We start from the raw sequence: 18,287 nt of genomic DNA, 5'->3' as shown, positions 1-18,287 counted from the left end.
TATTTCCTATTTCCTTGATTTCTGTCTTCTTAAAATATTTTCTTCCTTCTATTTTGGGTTCAATTTATTCTTCTTTTTCTGATTTCTTAAGGCTGTAGAAGAAATCTTTGTTTTTTCTTCTCAAACACCTGAAACTATAAATCTTCCTTTAAGCACTCTTACTGATCTGTCTTTTCTTAAAATTTTAATACTGTGACTGTCATGAATTATTTTGTGTTGCTTTTTATTTTAAATAATATTCCATTAAAAGAGAATCTTGATTACTGAGTTTTTCAGCAACACTTAAATGTTGCCCCTGAGGCAAATGTCTCCCTGTCTCACTCACCACACCCTAGTTTTATCAGAAGAACCAGTGGGGAACCACTTACCAGAGTGGGCAAGGGCCTGTGAGCAGCCCAGTTGGAAGGCCTGACTCCAGAGATGGAATGCTACCCAGAGGCATGGCAGGCTAGGTCATGATGTCAGGACAGCCTTATGAGAGGTGGGTGGGAAATGGGAGAAGTTCCTTTATCTCTCTTACAAGGTGTGCGGCAGGGGTGTGGCTTACTTCTTTGGGACCCCAGTATTCAAACCCCTAGGGAGAGCATGCAGACGAGCAGGTGCAGAGGTTGTGGGGAGCATGTTTGGGTTCCGACCCCACAGCAGTGTCTAGGGGTGAGTGTTTACAACTCCTGAAACCCCAATGTGTTACAGTGCATTCTTTCAGCTTTGCCCTCTGCAGGTGGTTTGAGTTAATCAGCTCAGTTCCTTATCACAAGGACAAACAGCTTTCTGTATCTTGGGTTCTTGCCCTAGTGTACTGGAAAAATCAGATCACACATGGGCTTGGAGGATGAGTGCAAGGTCTTACTGAGTGGTGGAAGTAGCTCTCAGTGAGATAGATGGGGAGCCAGAAGAGGGATGGAATGGGAAGGTGATCTTCCCCTGGAGTTGGGTTGCCCAGTGGCTGGACTCTCCTCCAACCGCCCCTGACTGAATTTTCCTCAGTGTCTATGTCATTCCACTGTCACTGGCCTGCCAGTGTCTTCTTCTGGTGTTTGCCAGTGCATTCTTCTGCCCCTCTCAATATCCAGCTGTTTGTATCTGTGCCCACTATGATCCCATATTTTTATAGGCACGGGATGTGGGGGCTGGCAGGCCAAAAGGCAACCATTTGAACTCTAAACCAGAAATGCCTATCATCATTTAGGTTCGTGGGCACAGGCCTGAGAGTCCCTCACCAGAGACCCTGCTCTTCTCTACCCAGCACTTCCCTGCCCTCCCTGCCTCCATATCAGGTGCTGTGCACCCTGGGGAAGTCAACAGAGTGGCAGGATCCCTTCCTCCGGGATCACATAGGCACTGTCAGGAAAGCCATTCAGATAGACAGCCAGCAGACCAAGCCCGAGCTGGCCAGGTTTGGGTGGTACCATCCCAGACGGAAGGAGAAGCATAACCAATGGCCCAGAGGCTGCAAGAGGAGGAAAACCTTCAGCACTGGGGGGTTGCAAAGAGTTCAGGATGTTTGAAGGTAGAGCACAAGGGAAAGAGATGACAAGGAAGGAAGCTACCAGGAGCCAGATCAAGGAGAGGTGTGGATCCCATGTCTGGACACTTGCCCTTTATCTGAAGGTTGGGTTTTGAATGAAAGAGTAATATGATCAGATTTCTATTTTAGAATGACCACACTGGGTACAGTGTGGAAAATAGGTTACGAAGGAGAAAGACTAGAAACAGGGTAGCCACTGTGAAATGTGCCTTTTAAAGTATGTATACTGATCCAGCTTGACTTAAAATTTTAATATTGTGTCTGTCATGAATTATTTTGTGTTACTTTTTATTTTTTAAATTTTAAGTTACTGATATTTTGTCCCAAATGCAACCAGGGCTACTGGAGGGTGGAAGAAATCCAAGATAGAAGAGCGCCTAAAATGGGAATCCCTGACTCTGTGCATAAACTCTGGACAAGTTAGTCGGTGGCCACTGAACTGTGCTTAGAGAGAATATTTTATATTCTAAAATAGATGTGTGGAGAATAGATATATTCCCAATCTATTCTCCACACATCTATTGGGAGAGTGATGGTGGTGGTGGCCGGAACCAAGCATGGGGAGACTAGAATGGGGAGAAGAAACTGACTTCAGAGCAATGCCAGGGGCAGCGTGGATGGGGATTGGTGACGAATCAGATACGGATGGTGAGGGAGTGGGAAAAGGCAAGGTTAGCTTTCAGGTTTCCAGCACTGGATGAGGAGGGGTTTGGGGAGATAGGCAACACTTAAGAGCGTTATCCTCAAAACGATGGGGTGCGACTGTTGACTCAGCAAAACAAAGCAAGTGTGAGGACCTCAGCTTGTGGTCTGATGGATGCAGAATCACACTGAGGCAACATATCAGAGTTGCCGGCTTGCCAAGGAAGGGTTTTCCCTAACCTTTATAGTAGGAGATATAAAATGACGACAGTGGCAGACCCAGAATTATGAAATGCATCTAGAAATCAATTATTTTCAAGTATCTCAGTGCTATTGAGAAATCAGCAAGCTTTGTGACAGCAGTTGGGAGAGGAAGCCAGGTATATTATTAACTTGGAGAGGGCACAATTAGCCTCTGGCTATTTGAAAACCAGGTTTGAAAAGTCCTCCTGTTTATAAAATAGTAGAGGCAATTTCCAAGGAAGAATGTCCTTTGTTCTCTGCACTGAGAACCAGAAACTCTCTCCAAAGGAGTGTCTACCGGCATAACTTCCATGTAGCTATGGTCAAACTAAAATGGAATGTCTGCTAGACGTCAGCTTTTTCTGTCCATTCTGCAGAAATGGGAAATTCAGGACAGTTACAGTAACCCAGAGAAAGTGTCTGTCTCTTCCAAAGCAAAGATTCTTCTGGTTTATTTATATGATTCTGATTAGCGGGAAGGTTAAAGGTAGATCAACTGGTGATGAAATGGATGGGAAAGAATAATGTTATGGATTGAACTGTATCCCTCCAAAAAGATATGTTGAAACCCTAACACCCCCAGTACCTTGGAATGTGAACTTATTTGGAAATAGTATCTTTAGAAAGATAATCAAGTTAAAATGAGGTCATTAGGGTGGTCCCTAATCCAATATGACTGGTGTCCTTATAAAAAGGGGGAAATGTGGACACAGCGACAGGCACAAAGGGAAGATGATGTGAGAAGACCATGTGCAGATGAAAACAGAGGTTAGAATGATGCTCTCATAAACCAAGGAGCACCTGAGCCTCCTAGAAGCTAGGAAAGGCCAGGGAAAATACCTCTCCCTCAGGTGTCAGAGGGCACATGGTCCTACAGATGCCTCGAATTCAGACTTTTCACCTCCAGAAACGTGATACAATGAATTGTCCTAAACCCCCCAGTTTGTAGTTATTTGTTATGGCAGCCCTAGAAAAATACAAATAACGTAGCTCTTTTAGGAATCTGCTTTTATTTCCTAGTACAATGTCCATTGCCAAATAAATACTCATGTGGTGACCACAACACTCTATGGACCTGTCTTGGAGATCCGGTGATTGCTAAAGTGACTGGGTAAATAACAAACGATGCGAGAAACCGCTTCATCTGACGATGAAATGTGCACTTAAGGCTGTGATGATGTGCTTGCCTCTCGCCGATTCTTGCCCTGGGAAGCACTGAAACAGAAATTGTGGTTTCTGCCTCTGATTCCTGCTGAGGAGAGATAAAGATGTTAGGAGCCACTGACTCCTTAGTGAGTGTACCTTGTCCAGGTTCAGCTCACCACAAATCCGTCTTTCCAATGAGGAAGCCCCAGTATTTTATACAGTTCCATTCCTGTGTTGGCCAGCCTCTTTACACTTGAGTTCCAGCCTTCATTTTTCTGTCCCAGAAACAGGATTTTTGTCTTGCTTCCCTTCTTCTGGACTCCTACTAGGGACAGAGTCCTGCTCTTGATTTGAAGGCCCTGGGGCTGGGTCTCTGCTCCTGAAGCCCTACTTCCTTGATCTCCATCCTGTGCTGTGGATTCATTCTCCACTCTCTCCTATTTGCCCCTCTTTATTTATCTGCTTGTGAAATGGAGAGGTTTGTAGGCAGATCTTCCCTAGTGCCAAGAGCAATCTGTTAGAACATCTTTCTAGAGTCAGCGGCTAAGGACCCCCTTGTTCTCATCCTGCGTTTCTAGCTTTTCTTGGTGTCTGGGTCTTGAGCCCTTCTGCCCCAGGCATGATCATTGTAATAGCAGTGAGTGCATGCTCTGGGGCCACTCACCTGCTCCCTCTAGGCCCCGGAAGCTCAGCATCGGATTCCAGCCACCTCCACTGATTCTGCAGTGTTTGCTTGTCTCTGCAAAGCTCTCTTTGTGTCTTGACTCAATCAACCAAGACCTTAAAATGATTACCTACCTTAGAGTTTCTCTGAAAGGCCCAGTATAAATCCTTACAAATCAGCTCTTTAGAACTCAGCAAAACATTCAGTTGAAAGCTCACTGCTGTATCCACAACGGGTGGTACACTGGCAAAATCCCTTATTATTTGCATTGCTGCTCTTTGGCGTGAATTCAACGCCTGCAAGTTGTCTGTGGTGACACCGCAATTCAACCACGGCTTTTTTTCACTTGGTGGAAACACTTGAGCACCAAGCAAATGCTGCTTTCGCTCCAAGGGCATCAGCCACCAAATCACCTAGGCTTTTTTGGATGCACCCACCTGGGAGGCAGGACAGAACACAGAGAAGAAGCCAGGCTTTGATGTTGGCCACTCCTGGCTTTACGCCTCAGTAGATGGATAACTGAACAAATTACTTAACTTTTCTGAGCCTCGTATGATGCGCTTGTAACGAATGTGAGGACTTTAGAACTGCATGCTTGTTCACCTAGACTTTTCTGTAGGATTTCTTAATCTTAGTCACCCCATGTCTAGTCTTTAGTCAACTGTCTGTCCCTACTTAGATGAACAGCAGGGCTGTGGATTCTGTTTTAGTCTTGATGAGTGGCATTCTTACTCCTCTGCCCTTTTCCTTTTGGATTGATCGCTTCATATCATCTCTACCTTCAAGATATTTATCTGATGTTCCCAGCCTCTAAATAACAGACCCTTTGAAGCATGTTAGGCCTTCAGGCAGTTCACCCAGCCTCCCAGCCTCCCAGCCTCCCAGCCTCATGCTTTCACCTGAGTGATCTATTCTGCCATCACTTTTGCCCTGACTTTGATCCATCTCCTGTGGAAATCTGCTCCACCATGAGATTTCCATGTTGTAATTTAGGAGATAAAACATTAGGCCAGGTGGAAAAGATCCAGACCCGGCCTGGTGGCTCATGCCTGTAATCCCAACTCTTTGGGAGGACAAGGTGGGAAGATCACTTGAGCTCAAGAGTTTGACACCAGCCTGAGAAACATAGTGAGACCTCACCTCTACAAAAAAGTAAAAAATTAGCCAGGCATGGTGGCGTGCATCTGCAGTCCCAGGTATTCAGGAGGCTGAGGTGGGAGGATTGCTTGAGCCTGGGAATTTGTTGCAGTGAGCCATGATTGTGCCACCGCACTCCGGCCCAGGTGACAGAGTGAGATCCTGTCTCAAAAAAAAAAAAAGGAAAAAGAAAAGAAAAAGAAGGAAAAGACCCAGATTACCACCAATGGCTCACTCGGTCACTCTGAAAGTGACCTCAGTGAGCTGTAGGGTCTTCTGCAAAGTGTAGATAACTGCATGAGTCCTTCTTCTACCCTTTCATTGGGTATGACATGGACTATGGAATATTTGAAGTTGTTTTTAGCATTCAGAATCCTACAAGTGTGAATATTGTTTGCTCTCTGCATATCTAAGATGTGACCAGATGTCATGAGACTAGTGTGTGTGTGTGTGTGTGTGTGTGCACACGTGTGTGTGGCTGGTGTGAGCAGAAGGAGCATGCTGGCAACAGAACATGCCACAACACATTTGAACACGTAGCAGGTCAGCCAGACTTACTGTGGCAGCAGGGGTAAGGGGAAGCACACTGCTCTGGGCTGCTGTGACGCTGAGTCTGTCGGTCGTAGTGGACGTCTTTATTACAGATCTTTAAATCACCTGCTGGATGGGGACGTTAAACAGAGTTTACAGAGAGGTATACTGTCAAGAGCAAGTACAACTGCCGAGAGAGTAGATTTTAAATGCTCTCACTACAAAAAAGAAAATATGTGAGGTGACGGATATGTCATTAGCTTGATATAATTATTCTAAAATGTGTACATGTATTAATATATACAATTATTATTTGTTAATGTAAGATAAATGTGGGCTGGGCATGGTGGCTCATGCCTGTAATCCCAGCACTTCAGGAGGCCAACATGGTCCTATCACTTGAGGTCAGGAGTCCGAGATCAGCCTGGCTAACATGGCGAAACCCCGTCTCTACTAAGAATACAAAAATTACCTGGGTGTGGTGGTGGCCACCTCTAATCCAAGCTACTTGGGAGGCTGAGGCTGGAGAATCGCTTGAATCTGGGAGGTAGAGGTTGCAGTGAGCCGAGATCACATCACTGCACTCTATCCTGGGAGACAAGAGTGAAAGTTGGTCTCAAAAAATAAAAATAAAATAAATTTTAAATGTGAACAAAATCTTAAAAAGAGTAAGAGTTTTTGGCAGACTCAGTAGAGGCAAACTAAGAAAGATGCAGAAAGCAGCCTTAGGATGGGTGAAAACACATTTGGGTCACTCAAATGCACTATCAGCTAAGATTATCATGCAAGTGTTAAATTCCACTAAAGGAATACACTAATTTACAAAATAATCACTTGAACAAAGCAAGAGTTTCTGGGAAGAATATGGACTTTTGCATGAAAAATTAAACCATTAAAGTTGTCTAACATTCATGAAGACAAGATTTCTGAGAAGGGAAATTATGCCTGCAAGGATGTTGTGTATCCAGCCCAGAGACAGAGCTTCCCATGTTGCTATAACAAATTCCCTTATTCTCTGCCCCAAGGACATGGTGTGGTGAAAGCAATGCTGTCTTACTACTTGGATATGGTTAGCTCAGTTTTCAGCCAAGATCACCCTAGAAGGACAAGCGATGCTTGAGATAATGGGGTAGAAATTAATACTTGTCTGAAAACTTCCAAGTAAATTAAAATTAACAAAATGTGTCCCACTGGCTAGCATCATGACTGTGTTCCAGATTACTGTGCACTTTCTGGAAAACATTTTGCCTTTTTGTTCAAAGAGTATCCTCAACATTGACCTCCTGCTACCTGCACCAGCCTTGTTTATTTCCATCTGTCACATGCTCACTCCAAGAACAAAGCCTGGCCACCCCTGAGAAGGTTACAAGAGTGAGCCCAGACTCCCAAGGAGAGGGCTCTAAAAGAGACACTCTGGAATGTTCGGAGCTGTGGCGACTACCTGGTTGCATGTGGCTATAGTTTTCTCATGAAACTGCTTGGAGGATAACAGCTGCTGTTCTGGATGCATACCTCGGCTACGTGGGTTTTCATTAGATGTGCCCTTTGTAGTCACGCCCATACTAACGCCTGTAGGACTTAGGCAATGAAGTGTTTTCTTTCTTTTAATCCATCCAAGTAAAGGAGCGATGGCACAGAGGCACTTTGGTAATGGTTGCAGTGCTGAAAGGGTGTTTGTTATGAAATGGTTGCTTGACTTTAATCATTGACTGAAATGAAATGATCACTCTGGAATAGTAGAGCATCAGTCATAAAAAGAGAGATGAGGCTGAGCGCGGCGGCTCGCGCCTGTAATCCTAACTACTTGGGAGGCTGAGATGGACAGATCACTTGCGGTCAGGAGTTTGAGACCAGCCTGGCCAACATGGTGAAAACCTATCTCTACTAAAAATTTAAAAATTAGCCGGGCATGGTGGCACACGCCTGTAATCCCAGATACTTGGGAGGCTGAGGTGGGAGAAGCACCTGTGGGGGCGGAGATTGCAGTGAACCACTGCACTCTAGCCTGAGTAAGGGAGTGAGACTCCATCTCTTAAAAAAAAAAAAAAGTAGAGATGAGGCAGGGATTTCATTTTCATTTCTATTTGGTGATTAGAAAAGAAGCAAAACACAAATAGAGGGATGAATTCACAGCATGCAAAAGTACATATTTAAAGCTGTTTGGTCATTGTATGATTGGGTTCAGGGATAACAGCGCATACACAGTTAGAGTGAGATTTCCAACATGTACCAAATAGTAGCTCAGCCTTGAGAAACACGAGTCACCATTCTGCTAGAGCAAACCCAAGCTTGAGACTAGTTTAAGAACCATGGGAAAGCAAGGGCACACATCTTGCAGCACTGTCTAAGGATCAGATGTGGTTCTATATAGAGCAAGAGACCAAAGTGTGATCAAGATTTTGGTAAGTACACACTGCCAGGAGTGACAAGCAGTGGGATTGTTTGCTTGTAAAATCTGCATGTCGTTTGGGATTTTCATCACCATAACGTTCCCGTGAATTTCACTAAGTAGTATTTTGGAGTCTTTGGAGTCGGTCCTTCTGGAATGGAGATTTTGTTTACAAAAGCCTTCTTTTTGTAACTTATAATTCCATGACACTCTACAGAAATAATTCCTAAAGAATGCATCCAAGTCGGCTGCTGTCCTACCTGTCTCCTGGCTGCTATTTAATACCTCATGTCAGCACACAAATACAGCTTCCTTTTGTGATCTGGAGGTTTGTTTTTGTAAAAAGCCCCTGTTACAGTCATACTTCCTGTAATGATTTGATTTAATACGACATCCTTAATCCTGAGATTTGATTGCAAATGAAAGAATACAGCTAAAACTACAGTGAATGAAAAAAAATCTTTCCTTTGAACTTCCTTCCAATCACCTTCTTGGAAGCTCTTTACTTTTCTATAATATTAAGTAAATTTGCATAAAGTAACAGTAAGCAGAGAGGTCATGCATTTCCTAACTCGGAGTCAACAAATTCTGATTTTTTTTTTTTTTTTTTTGAGATAGGGTCTCACTCTGTGGCCCAGGCTGGAGTGCAGTGACGTGATTTTGGCTCACTGTCACCTCCACCTCTCTGGTTCAAGCAATTCCTTGCCTTAGCCTCCTGAGCAGCTGGGATTACAAGCGCCCACCACCACGCCCAGCTAATTTTTGTATTTTTTTCAGTAGAGATGAGGGTTCACCATCTTGGCCAGGCTGGTCTTGAACTCCTGACCTTGTGATCCTCCCCTCTCGGGCTCTCAAAGTGCTGGGATTACAGGCATGAGCAACTGCGCCTGGCGTTTTATTAGCTATTAACTATCAACTCCAATCAATCGCCTTCTATTGGTCTTCTGTTTTTTCGCACTGCCAACATACCAATTGAAAAGTAAAAATTCCTGTTCTCCATATGTGGATATCTGAATGTCCACAAATTCCTAACTTGAATTGATTATTTTTTAACCCACCAATCTATTTGACTTAATAGAATGAACAGCAAATATGAACAAACCGTCAACCAAACACATGTGATGTTGAAAAGAAATTGGGTGCCAGATGAGGAGGCCCAGAGGGTTAAGGTGAAGTGAAGTGGCCGAAGCTCTAGTTTTCCCTCATGTTTTTTAAAAGTATTTAGTGGAAAAACTTTGGGAAAACATCCATTAGTTTTTCTTAGAAGTCTAGGGGAATTGCTCCTCCTGGGAAGCCAAAAAAAGGCCTGATGTAGTGGCTCACTCCTGTAATCCCAGCACTTTGGGAGGCTGAGGCGGGCAGATCACGAGGTCAGGAGTTCGAGGCCAGCCTGGCTAACATGGTGAAACCCCGTCTCTACTAAAAATACAAAAATTAGCCAGGCGTGGTGGTGGGCGCCTATAATCCCAGCTACTCGGGAGGCTGAGACATGAGAATTACTTGAACCCAGGAGGTGGAGGCTGCAATGAGCCGAGATCACACCATTACACTCCAGCCTGGGCAACAAGAGTGAAACTCTGTCTCAAAAAACAAAACAAAACAAAACAAAAAACAGAGTTTACTGACACTGACAAATGCTAGTAGTTTAAGAAGGCAAATAACTCCTTATTCTTTGAAATCCCAATCAATTTCTAATCATACAATTTTATTGCAAATTCTAACTCTGGAGACTCTAATACTACTCATAAGTCACATTAGTTTTGAGAGCAGAAAACCACTCATTGCTGTCCACACGTCCTGGGATTGACTGGGACGTCACTTTGATTAAAGATAAAGTGAAGTTCACAAAGGGTAAAGTGTATGCAATTAATCATTTAGAAGTGATTGTTAAGCTTTAGATCTTCAAGTGTAAGCAAGTCTTCCCCAGGGGAAGAAAATTAAGAGCATCTTTTACCTACCCAGAGTCTAACAACCAGAGACTGGATTTCTAGTGCACACCACAGAACTTGGAAATCAAGACTGGAAATGCTAATACCTTTCAGTTTAAAAAAAAGTCACATCATGGAAAGCTATGATAAAACTAGTTATTGCAAAAACGTAATTGGCGAAGGAAAGTCTAGCAAGAACAAAAGCCAAAATTGAGAGTCTGAGAGTCTTCACTGTGCCACGTGGTCAAATGTCTGACTTTTGCACATCACGACAGCGTACAGAAGCAAAGCTTGTTAAAGACCTAGTGCTTTCAATTTTCTCTTCCTTTCTCTTCTTCTCCCTCCAGGTGAGGCATGTATATTGAAGACTCAAACAAAAGAGAGAATAATGCTACAGTGCAAATGCCACTGTTTTTTTTTTCATACTAGAGTAGAAATGCCACCTTAAAAATGTATCTTCATTTACTTTTCGATAAAATTGAAATCACAGTCCATTAAAATGGGGAAATTTAATTCAAATAAAAATCCAACAAAATAGTTGTTTTGATCTATCTAAATATCTGGTTCATTAATTCATGGCATTTTTCCACCTTAAACCAGCTCTTCAGCTTTCTGGACACTCGACTTCGTGTTGTAATTTCCCCAGGATGAAAAGGGAGCCAGTGCATGACTCCCAACCCCATCCCAAAGGAGTGGAGTTGGGTGACTCAGTGCTTTGCTGCCCAGAGTCGCTGTCTGCCAGGCACCATGTGAGCGCCGTCTGTTTTATTACTGAATAAGACATGGCTTGTGGGGCACACTGATTTACTGCTGTTGACTCTGTGGTTTCTCAAATGGAACACAACGTTTTTTAATGGTCTCATTGAGAAAACCTAACACATTAGAAATGTTTCAAAATTCTAAAGACTTTTTGGGTCAGGAATACTTCACTACTTTGGCTCCTCCTTAGTTGAGTGTTGAGGGTGAATCTGTTTCAAGCAGAAGACTGACCAGACATAATAAATTAAGTTTGCTACCTAAATCCTTTGTTAACATAGTAACATGAAAGAATTATGCACAAAGTAATGACAGTTAAGGTGCCAGGAAAATGGTAAGCTTCAAACCAGATACAGCTTCAGAGCTATTCATAGAATATTAAAATATGATTTATTGACTTATACCTATATTGATTTTTAAGACACTCTAAAAACCAGACACTCTAAAGCCACTCTTAGGACCAGATATTTAGATAAATTGAAACAACTATTTTGTTTGATTTGTATTTGAATTACATTTCTAATTTTAACAGACTGTGATTTCAATATTATCTAAATGTAAATTAAGATATATTTTTAAGGTGGATTTCTGCTCCAATCTTTGTTTTGTGTGTGTAGCACAAAAGGTCAGATAGTCAAGTCTTCCAAATTTGGCTGAAATTGATACGCTGAATGAAATACAAAAATTTTTCTGAATTTTATGCTATGTCCTTGTACAATATACAATATAAGCGAGCAAGATTTTTAATCTGAATCACATTCAAGTTAGCATTGATATAAATACTCTGAAAAAAATTTAATAGTGCAACACAAAAGGTCTAAACATGCCCATGGCATTATTTTTTTGTTGATTATACCACAATATACAGTAAAAAATAGCAAGTGTAATAACTAAAAGAGATAATATCTAACTACACTGACATGTAATATTTTTTAAGGAATGGAGATCTAAAGCAACCTTCCATAAAATTATCAACAGAAAAAGAAAAAAAACCTTCCAAATAATTAAAGAAGCAACATCTTCCCTTTCATTCACGGATTGAGATCGTTCTTTAAACTTTCACAAACTTTACTTCCATTATCCCTACACCTGCCTTACACTAGTTCAGTTCCAGTCCGGGGGTTTTAGCCACATTTTCTCTTTAATGGGAGGATATTTACAAATGCAGTAACATCAACATATAGCCAGATTTGCTGTAATCTATACCATCATTTCACTGATAACTTGAATCCAGTTTATTTTCCCCTTTTGCTCTGAGTCCCAATGTTCATATTTTTATAGAACCAAATAGACATGAATGTGTCTGTCAAGGACTTGTCTTAATCACAAATGTCTTCCACTGATGGCTCCCCTGATTATGCTTGAAGAGCCAGGGTATGTGCATGTGTGTGCTTGTGTGTGAGTATTTGTGTGCAGTGGGGGGACTCATGTACATCTTTGTATGTATGAAGGGGCTGAACATTCATGGCCACATTCTGCTGAGTGAATGCGCAAATCTGTCTCTGTTTGAATGAAATGAGAATTCACCTTTTGGACATTTAACCAGTCATAGCCCATTTATTATTATTATTATTTTTGCCTCAAAGGAATGCAGAACACTAGACTCCTGAATTTTGCCAGGAGCAAAATGTTACCTCTTTGTATAAGCTTTATTTAAATATCGAGGGTATTCTTTACAGGTTTGAGATTTTCAAATCTTGTTCATGCATCAGGGAGTCATCTTGTTTATGAATTCCTTACTTTCAGCCCCTCTTCTTCCTTATGGCCCCACCAGACCTTACAAACTTCAGCCTCTGAGAACATTTCCTGTATTGTCAGGCAGCTGAATTTTTCTTTTGTGCTAACTGTAATCAACAGGCATAACTGAGACAACCATTACTCTCAAGAGCTTTATTTTGCTCTTGGAATGTCAGGGGATAATTATATGCAGTTCCTTTATGGGCAATGCATTTTAATAGATAAGAAATGAAACGGCTGAAAGAAATATTGGCCAATAATAATGAACTGAAGAGAGGCCAAGTCTGGATGGCACAGGGATATGGGACCCACAGTCAGCTTTTCACATGGCTTCAGAAAGTTGCTTTGGAAACGTTGTCCAGAGCAGACCTTCCAAACTTTCATTTGTACACAATTCACTTGGCAATCTTGTCAAGATACAGACCCCAATTCTGTAAGTCTGGCTGGGGCCTGAGAATCTATGTGTTACTAATAAGCTCTCGGATGGTGCTGATGTGGCGGGTCTGTGAACCACATTTTGAATGGAAACGTTTTGAATGGAAAGAGGATAGTACAGTCCAAAAAAAAAAATAGAGGAAACAATGGCACCAGCCCCATTTGTGTAGGTTTCCACAGTTGTGAATTACAGACTTGATCAGTTTCCTTTCATACAATTCAGTCCACTGAAGAAAGGTAAAAATGAAATTACTACATTTTGTGAACAGAGTCTCTCTACCTCTTTTCAGGTATTATCACACAATCATTAGATATAATATTTTTCTTGCCTGAACAAAAACAGCATGTTTTAAAGCAGTGAGATCAATGAAAGCAATGAGATCAATGAACTCTTGGCCATAAGGTCATTGATACTTGGTTAAATAAATATCTTTTATTACAGCTAATAATCTTGTATAGAAATACATATACTTTTAATGTTAGCATTGCTAAGTGTCTGTTTATCTAACAGGACATTATTCCAATTGCCCTACACCAAGCTCTTAGAAATGTAGCCTGATTTTATACAATCTGAGTTGTAAGAGTTCACTTTCAGATAAAGCATTTAAAAAGAACTCTCTCAAACATAGAAATGCTGGTTAGCCACAAGATCACAGGAAAAGATTGATTTTGTATGTCCATGCAGGTTTTTAGAGTGTGTCTACACATTTTTGTCTTCACAGCAGTCTTCGTATTTGAAGGGAGTTCTGATGCGGAAACAGCGTGCAGGGTTAAACCTGCATGGTGCCCCTGTGATCAGACATTGCTCTGTTGTAATAAAAGCGTCCTCAGTTCTCTTTCCCTCTGATCCTCCTGCCTGTACTTCTCCTCGAGTTTCTGTTTCTCAGAATCTGCACAGTAAAAGGCACAATCTGGGCTCTTCCGAATCTGTTCAAACTGACTGAAATCAGCCACGTATTTTCCATTTTTGGAGAGAGATACCACAGGGACAAACTCAAAACCCCAGTAGATTTCCTCCGGGATGTAAGATGTCCGGCTCTGGCAGACAGCGCTGGTGGATTCCACAGTGGCATTGAGGAGGACCACAAGCTCAAACTCCTTCTCCTTTAGATTTTGGGGTGTGAGGTCTCTCAGGGGGCTCGTCTCATCCAGCACGTGGTAGAATGTCATGGGCAGAATGAGGAAGGGGCTCTCAGAGGAGGAGTCCACGTGGAATTTGACAGTGGCTTGGTTGAGGAGAATCCGCTCCCCTTCCTTGGTGACGTGGGTCTGCAGCAGCTTGCCAGAGAGCTGGCACTGAATCAAGAGGCTCTTCCTCATGTTGGCCACCTGAATCACCAAGCACAGCTTCCCATTCTGCTTGGTGATGACTGCACAGTGGCTGAACTTGATGGTCTCAGCCCGCTTTTTGGGTCTCGCAATTTTGGCCAAGAAGGTTCCGGTGATGAAGATTTCAATCAAGGTCGTGATGACCAATTGAGCGACCAACAGGAAGATGGCATGAGGACATTCCTCCGTGATGGAACGGACTCCATAGCCGATGGTTGTCTGCGATTCCAGGGAAAAGAGAAATGCCCCAGTGAGAGAGTCCACTTTCATGATGCAGGGGGTATGATTTGAAATAGGCTCACCGGGTTCTAAGTCCCCGTGAATAAATGCGATGGCATAGTAGATAACTCCAAATAGGAACCAGGTCATCACAAAAGTGGCAGCGAACAGGGTGAGCTTGTATCTCCACTTCATGTCGATAACCGTTGTCCACAGATCTTGCAGGTAGAGTAGGTATATGCCATCCACTTTGTCAATTCTCACATTGCTGTGCCCACTCTTGGACATGACGCGGGGTCTGTTGGCCTTGAGCCCAGCCCCAGCAGTGTGCTTCACCAGGGGGCTGCTGGACATGCCCATGTGAATGGAATCCATTGCCGGGATCTGGGAACACTCAGAGAAATGACAAAGACGTTTCGTTACGGTCTTATGTGGTGGAACTTCCAGAAAATAGAATCATTATGTGAAGTAAGTATGAATGTATATGGAAGTACTCAAGAAAGGATAATTCTGAAGGCAAGATTAACTGATCTGTGCTTAGGTGGCAGTAGGGTAGAGTGAGGAGCAGAGGCTTTGCAAAAGAGCAGACCTGGGTTAAATGCTGACTCTGCAATTCATCAGCTGTGTGACCTGGAGAAAGCTATTTAACCTCTCTGGACCTCCACTCTCCAATGTTAAAATGGTAATACAGCCTATTCCTCAGGGATTTTGTTACTATTGAATAAGGTAAACTGTTAAAACAGAGCCTCATATTCCAAAAAAAAGTTATGCTATTTTTTTGTGATAAACTTGTATGCATATATCTCATAGAGCAATGTGTTTACTGATATTCAGCTACCATGTATTCCCAATTATAGAACATTTAAAATTATTTGACTGAGTATAAATCTAGTACCATGCATGAAATACTTCTTGATATGGAGAATATTACTATAAATCTTTAAAACTCAGTTGGTAGTAATGCGTTTTTTAGAACCTACCTTTTGCATGATATTCTTAGTAACAGCAATTCATTTTCCCCCAATCTAATGAATAATTAAGAATCTACGACTTCTTCTAGTTTTGTTATGACTTTGGAAAAAACTTAGTTAGCAAACAACCCAAAACATTCTTATAGCAAATAATTAGGCTTTATTAATGGCTTGATCAATATGCTGGTTATTCTTGGAAAAGTGCTACCAATGTCACTTTAGACATGATATTTAGGTATGGCACCAAAATTCTTCCTTACTCCTTAGAACTAAGTAGAACCAGCAGGAGAAATCCATTTTAAAGAGCAAATGAAGAAGTCAGTAAGTGTAGGCATCTAACATTGTAGCAGAAAAGACCTACCTATAAGAAGTGCTGGGCTTCCACGCTCAGCCCCAGGAAACGCGCTGCTCCAAGTTAACAGCCGGGAACAAGCTGACTGTGAGGCCCCCAGCATCTCATAGTACCTGCCTGGTGACTGACATAAATTTCCCCACATTCCTTGAGAAAGATAATGTGGGTGATTACAGAGCACTGGTGTGGCATGTTTTTCTTCACCTCATTGGTATTTTAAGAATTTTTAAAAACTCCCCTTTTATAAAGGAACTGATATACAGTGGTTTATGATTCATGCGATGCTCTTTCTGTTAGAGCAGTATTATCTCAATAGAAATTTTGGAGGTAATCCTCTGGGCAAATCCCTTCAAGGAAATGGAAATGGTATCCATTAGCTGCAAACACCTGTTCAGGATGCAAGGGGTCTGCTGGGCATTTTAATTTTCCTGCTACTTTATTAAGAGTGTGTTATTTACTAAATGCTCCCTTGAAATTGTTTTCTTCTTAGAAAGTCATTTTTGTTGCAAAGAAGGGCCGTACATTATTCAGATTTTCTTTACCTTGAAGCAAATTCCACTGTTCTTGGGATCAAGTTAGAAGAAAAGTACAGGATCTAATTGATGGACTAGGGCCTTACTATACCCTCAGCAACCTTTTCAGCATAACGAAGAGGAAAGTGACCACAGTAAAGGTTTGGAAACGAAACGCCATTCTGGCAAGCCCAAATGCACAGACCAGCTTGTAACGTGAGCACCAGCAGAGACAAATGCAGCCTGTCTGCAAGTGACTGCATGCACCTTTTTTTTTTTTTTTTAAACTGCTGAGGAAACTGCATGCCATTCAATCCACTGAAATAAAAACAGAAGCTTAAGTGTTCCAGTGTGAGTGATACACAAGTGTCGTGCGGGCACTCAGCCCTCTACCAGATTCTGGAAAGCTTGGCCCTGTTTTTAAAGGCAGCACCATGAAGCTTCTGTTTTAAACTCTCTTTCAAAGGGGCAGCCAGCCAGGCTTGGGATGAACTGGATCTGTTTCCTCCTTCTGCTGAGAGTGTGTTTGCTGCAGTCCTGTGTATCTAGTGCTGGAGTTAATGGCATCGATTGTACCTCCTATCAAGGCTTGGTGGATAGAAATCACAGGACAAGACCTAGACCTCTGGGTGTTGGGTGCAGCGTCTCTCTGTGGGAAAGAGAGCAGCTGGCAGTCAGCAGTCAAAAGGTGCCATCGCCCTCTCTGTCCTCCTCCCTCCCTCAAATGTGCGATGCCCTCAGAACCGTCTACTACCTGGTCACTCACTCCGCAGGTCAGGTGTCTTCTTCAAGGCAGGTAGAACGTCCTCGGTCCCCTTCACCCACCTGGCTACCATGGGATTCTGCTACTGCCTGAAAGAAAGAAGGACACATGGGTTCGTAGGTGGTTACCAAGTGTACCCCAGTAAAACTGGCCCCCGATGATTTTCTAAGAGTTACACCATGGCATTTACCTTCCAATCCCTGGTTATCTGGCACAGTGCACAGAATAGGGTAAAGGTTCAAGGAATGACGTAAGAAGGAAGCTGAATCCCAGCCACAGCCCTCACCACAGAGTTCCCAGCCCCTGGAGGGAACTCTGTAGCAAAACACCCTGGAAAGAGAGGGTTAACCCACCCTCATTGAGCCCCGCTATGAACTGACCAGCACACGGGGAGGCAGGAAGGGGAAGCGCAGAGGAAGTAAACAGTGAGCGCTGGAAGGGAAGAGTCTAGAATATTTTTACCGCCTGTGGAAACGCATTGCTACTGTTGAGTCATAGGACATTAGAGTGGAAAAGATTGTCAGAACCAACCCACTTGACACAGCTGGGTCCTGGCAGAAAGAACCAGGTCCAAAGTCTTTGGAAGTTAGCCCAGGGTTCCTATCAGTCCACAACAAAATCCCCTTAAACATCCACAGTTTCATGCAATCTCCTCTACATTCGAGAGGTTCTTTTGTATCTTCTTTTCTAAAATGATTCTTCCTAAGCTATCTGCCTATCTATTATCTATCTTCTATTAATCTATTATCTATCAATTATCTACCTACCAATTCTGCCATCTATTATCTATCACCTACCAATCTATTGTCTCTGAATTATCTATTTATCATCTGTCTAAATATCTATCTAATTATCTATCATCTATCAATTATTGCTCTATTACCTATCAATTATCTATCATCTGTATCTGTCAATCATCCACCTGTCTACACCTATATATTTTTGTGTCTCACACACACACATAGGCACACTTATACTTCCTACGTTTCTTCTGATCCACCAATT

At 42.4% G+C, this 18,287-nt stretch overlaps 1 protein-coding gene and 2 long non-coding RNA genes across 6 annotated transcripts in view; all 3 read right to left on the bottom strand.

Moving 5' to 3' along the window:
• Positions 1-3,413: 3,413 nt before the first annotated feature.
• Positions 3,414-6,479, bottom strand: LOC105713673 (uncharacterized). The gene is made up of 3 exons (XR_001106609.2): positions 6,364-6,479; positions 5,919-6,020; positions 3,414-3,665 (listed from the first exon to the last, which is right to left on the bottom strand). It is a non-coding gene; the product is annotated as an uncharacterized LOC105713673 (long non-coding RNA).
• Positions 6,480-11,691: 5,212 nt separating this feature from the next.
• KCNJ15 (potassium inwardly rectifying channel subfamily J member 15) lies at positions 11,692-17,364 on the bottom strand. Of its 4 annotated transcripts, none has more exons than XM_012445422.3 (2): positions 17,274-17,364; positions 11,692-15,077 (listed from the first exon to the last, which is right to left on the bottom strand). In XM_012445422.3, the coding sequence occupies exon 2, from the start codon at positions 15,057-15,059 to the stop codon at positions 13,932-13,934; it is 1,128 nt and encodes a 375-aa protein (XP_012300845.1). In that variant the 5' UTR covers positions 15,060-15,077; positions 17,274-17,364; the 3' UTR covers positions 11,692-13,931. The 4 variants fall into 4 exon arrangements, with proteins under 4 accessions (XP_012300845.1, XP_064236219.1, XP_064236220.1 ...); XM_064380149.1 differs by having other exon boundaries at positions 11,692-15,068; XM_064380150.1 differs by lacking the exon at positions 17,274-17,364 and adding an exon at positions 16,017-16,154.
• Positions 17,354-18,287, bottom strand: part of LOC135276397 (uncharacterized) — a 38,353-nt gene continuing 37,419 nt past the window's right edge. Inside the window, exon 3 of the long non-coding RNA XR_010343939.1 lies at positions 17,354-17,371. This is a non-coding gene — a long non-coding RNA (uncharacterized LOC135276397). The remainder of the gene's footprint in view (positions 17,372-18,287) is intronic.

The sequence above is a fragment of the Aotus nancymaae genome, unplaced genomic scaffold (genome assembly GCF_030222135.1).
Source record: "Aotus nancymaae isolate 86718 unplaced genomic scaffold, 86718_ANA_hifiasm-v0.15.2.pri h1tg000022l_1, whole genome shotgun sequence".
In the NCBI taxonomy this organism is placed as follows: Eukaryota; Metazoa; Chordata; class Mammalia; order Primates; family Aotidae; genus Aotus; species Aotus nancymaae.
The sequence above is the reverse complement of the archived record's forward strand: the minus strand, read 5'-3'. Positions and strand labels throughout refer to the sequence as shown.

What these genes read in the sequence shown, in the direction of transcription:
- KCNJ15 (XM_012445422.3), bottom strand. Translation starts at nt 15,059, where the DNA reads ATGGATTCCATTCACATGGGCATGTCCAGCAGCCCCCTGGTGAAGCAC.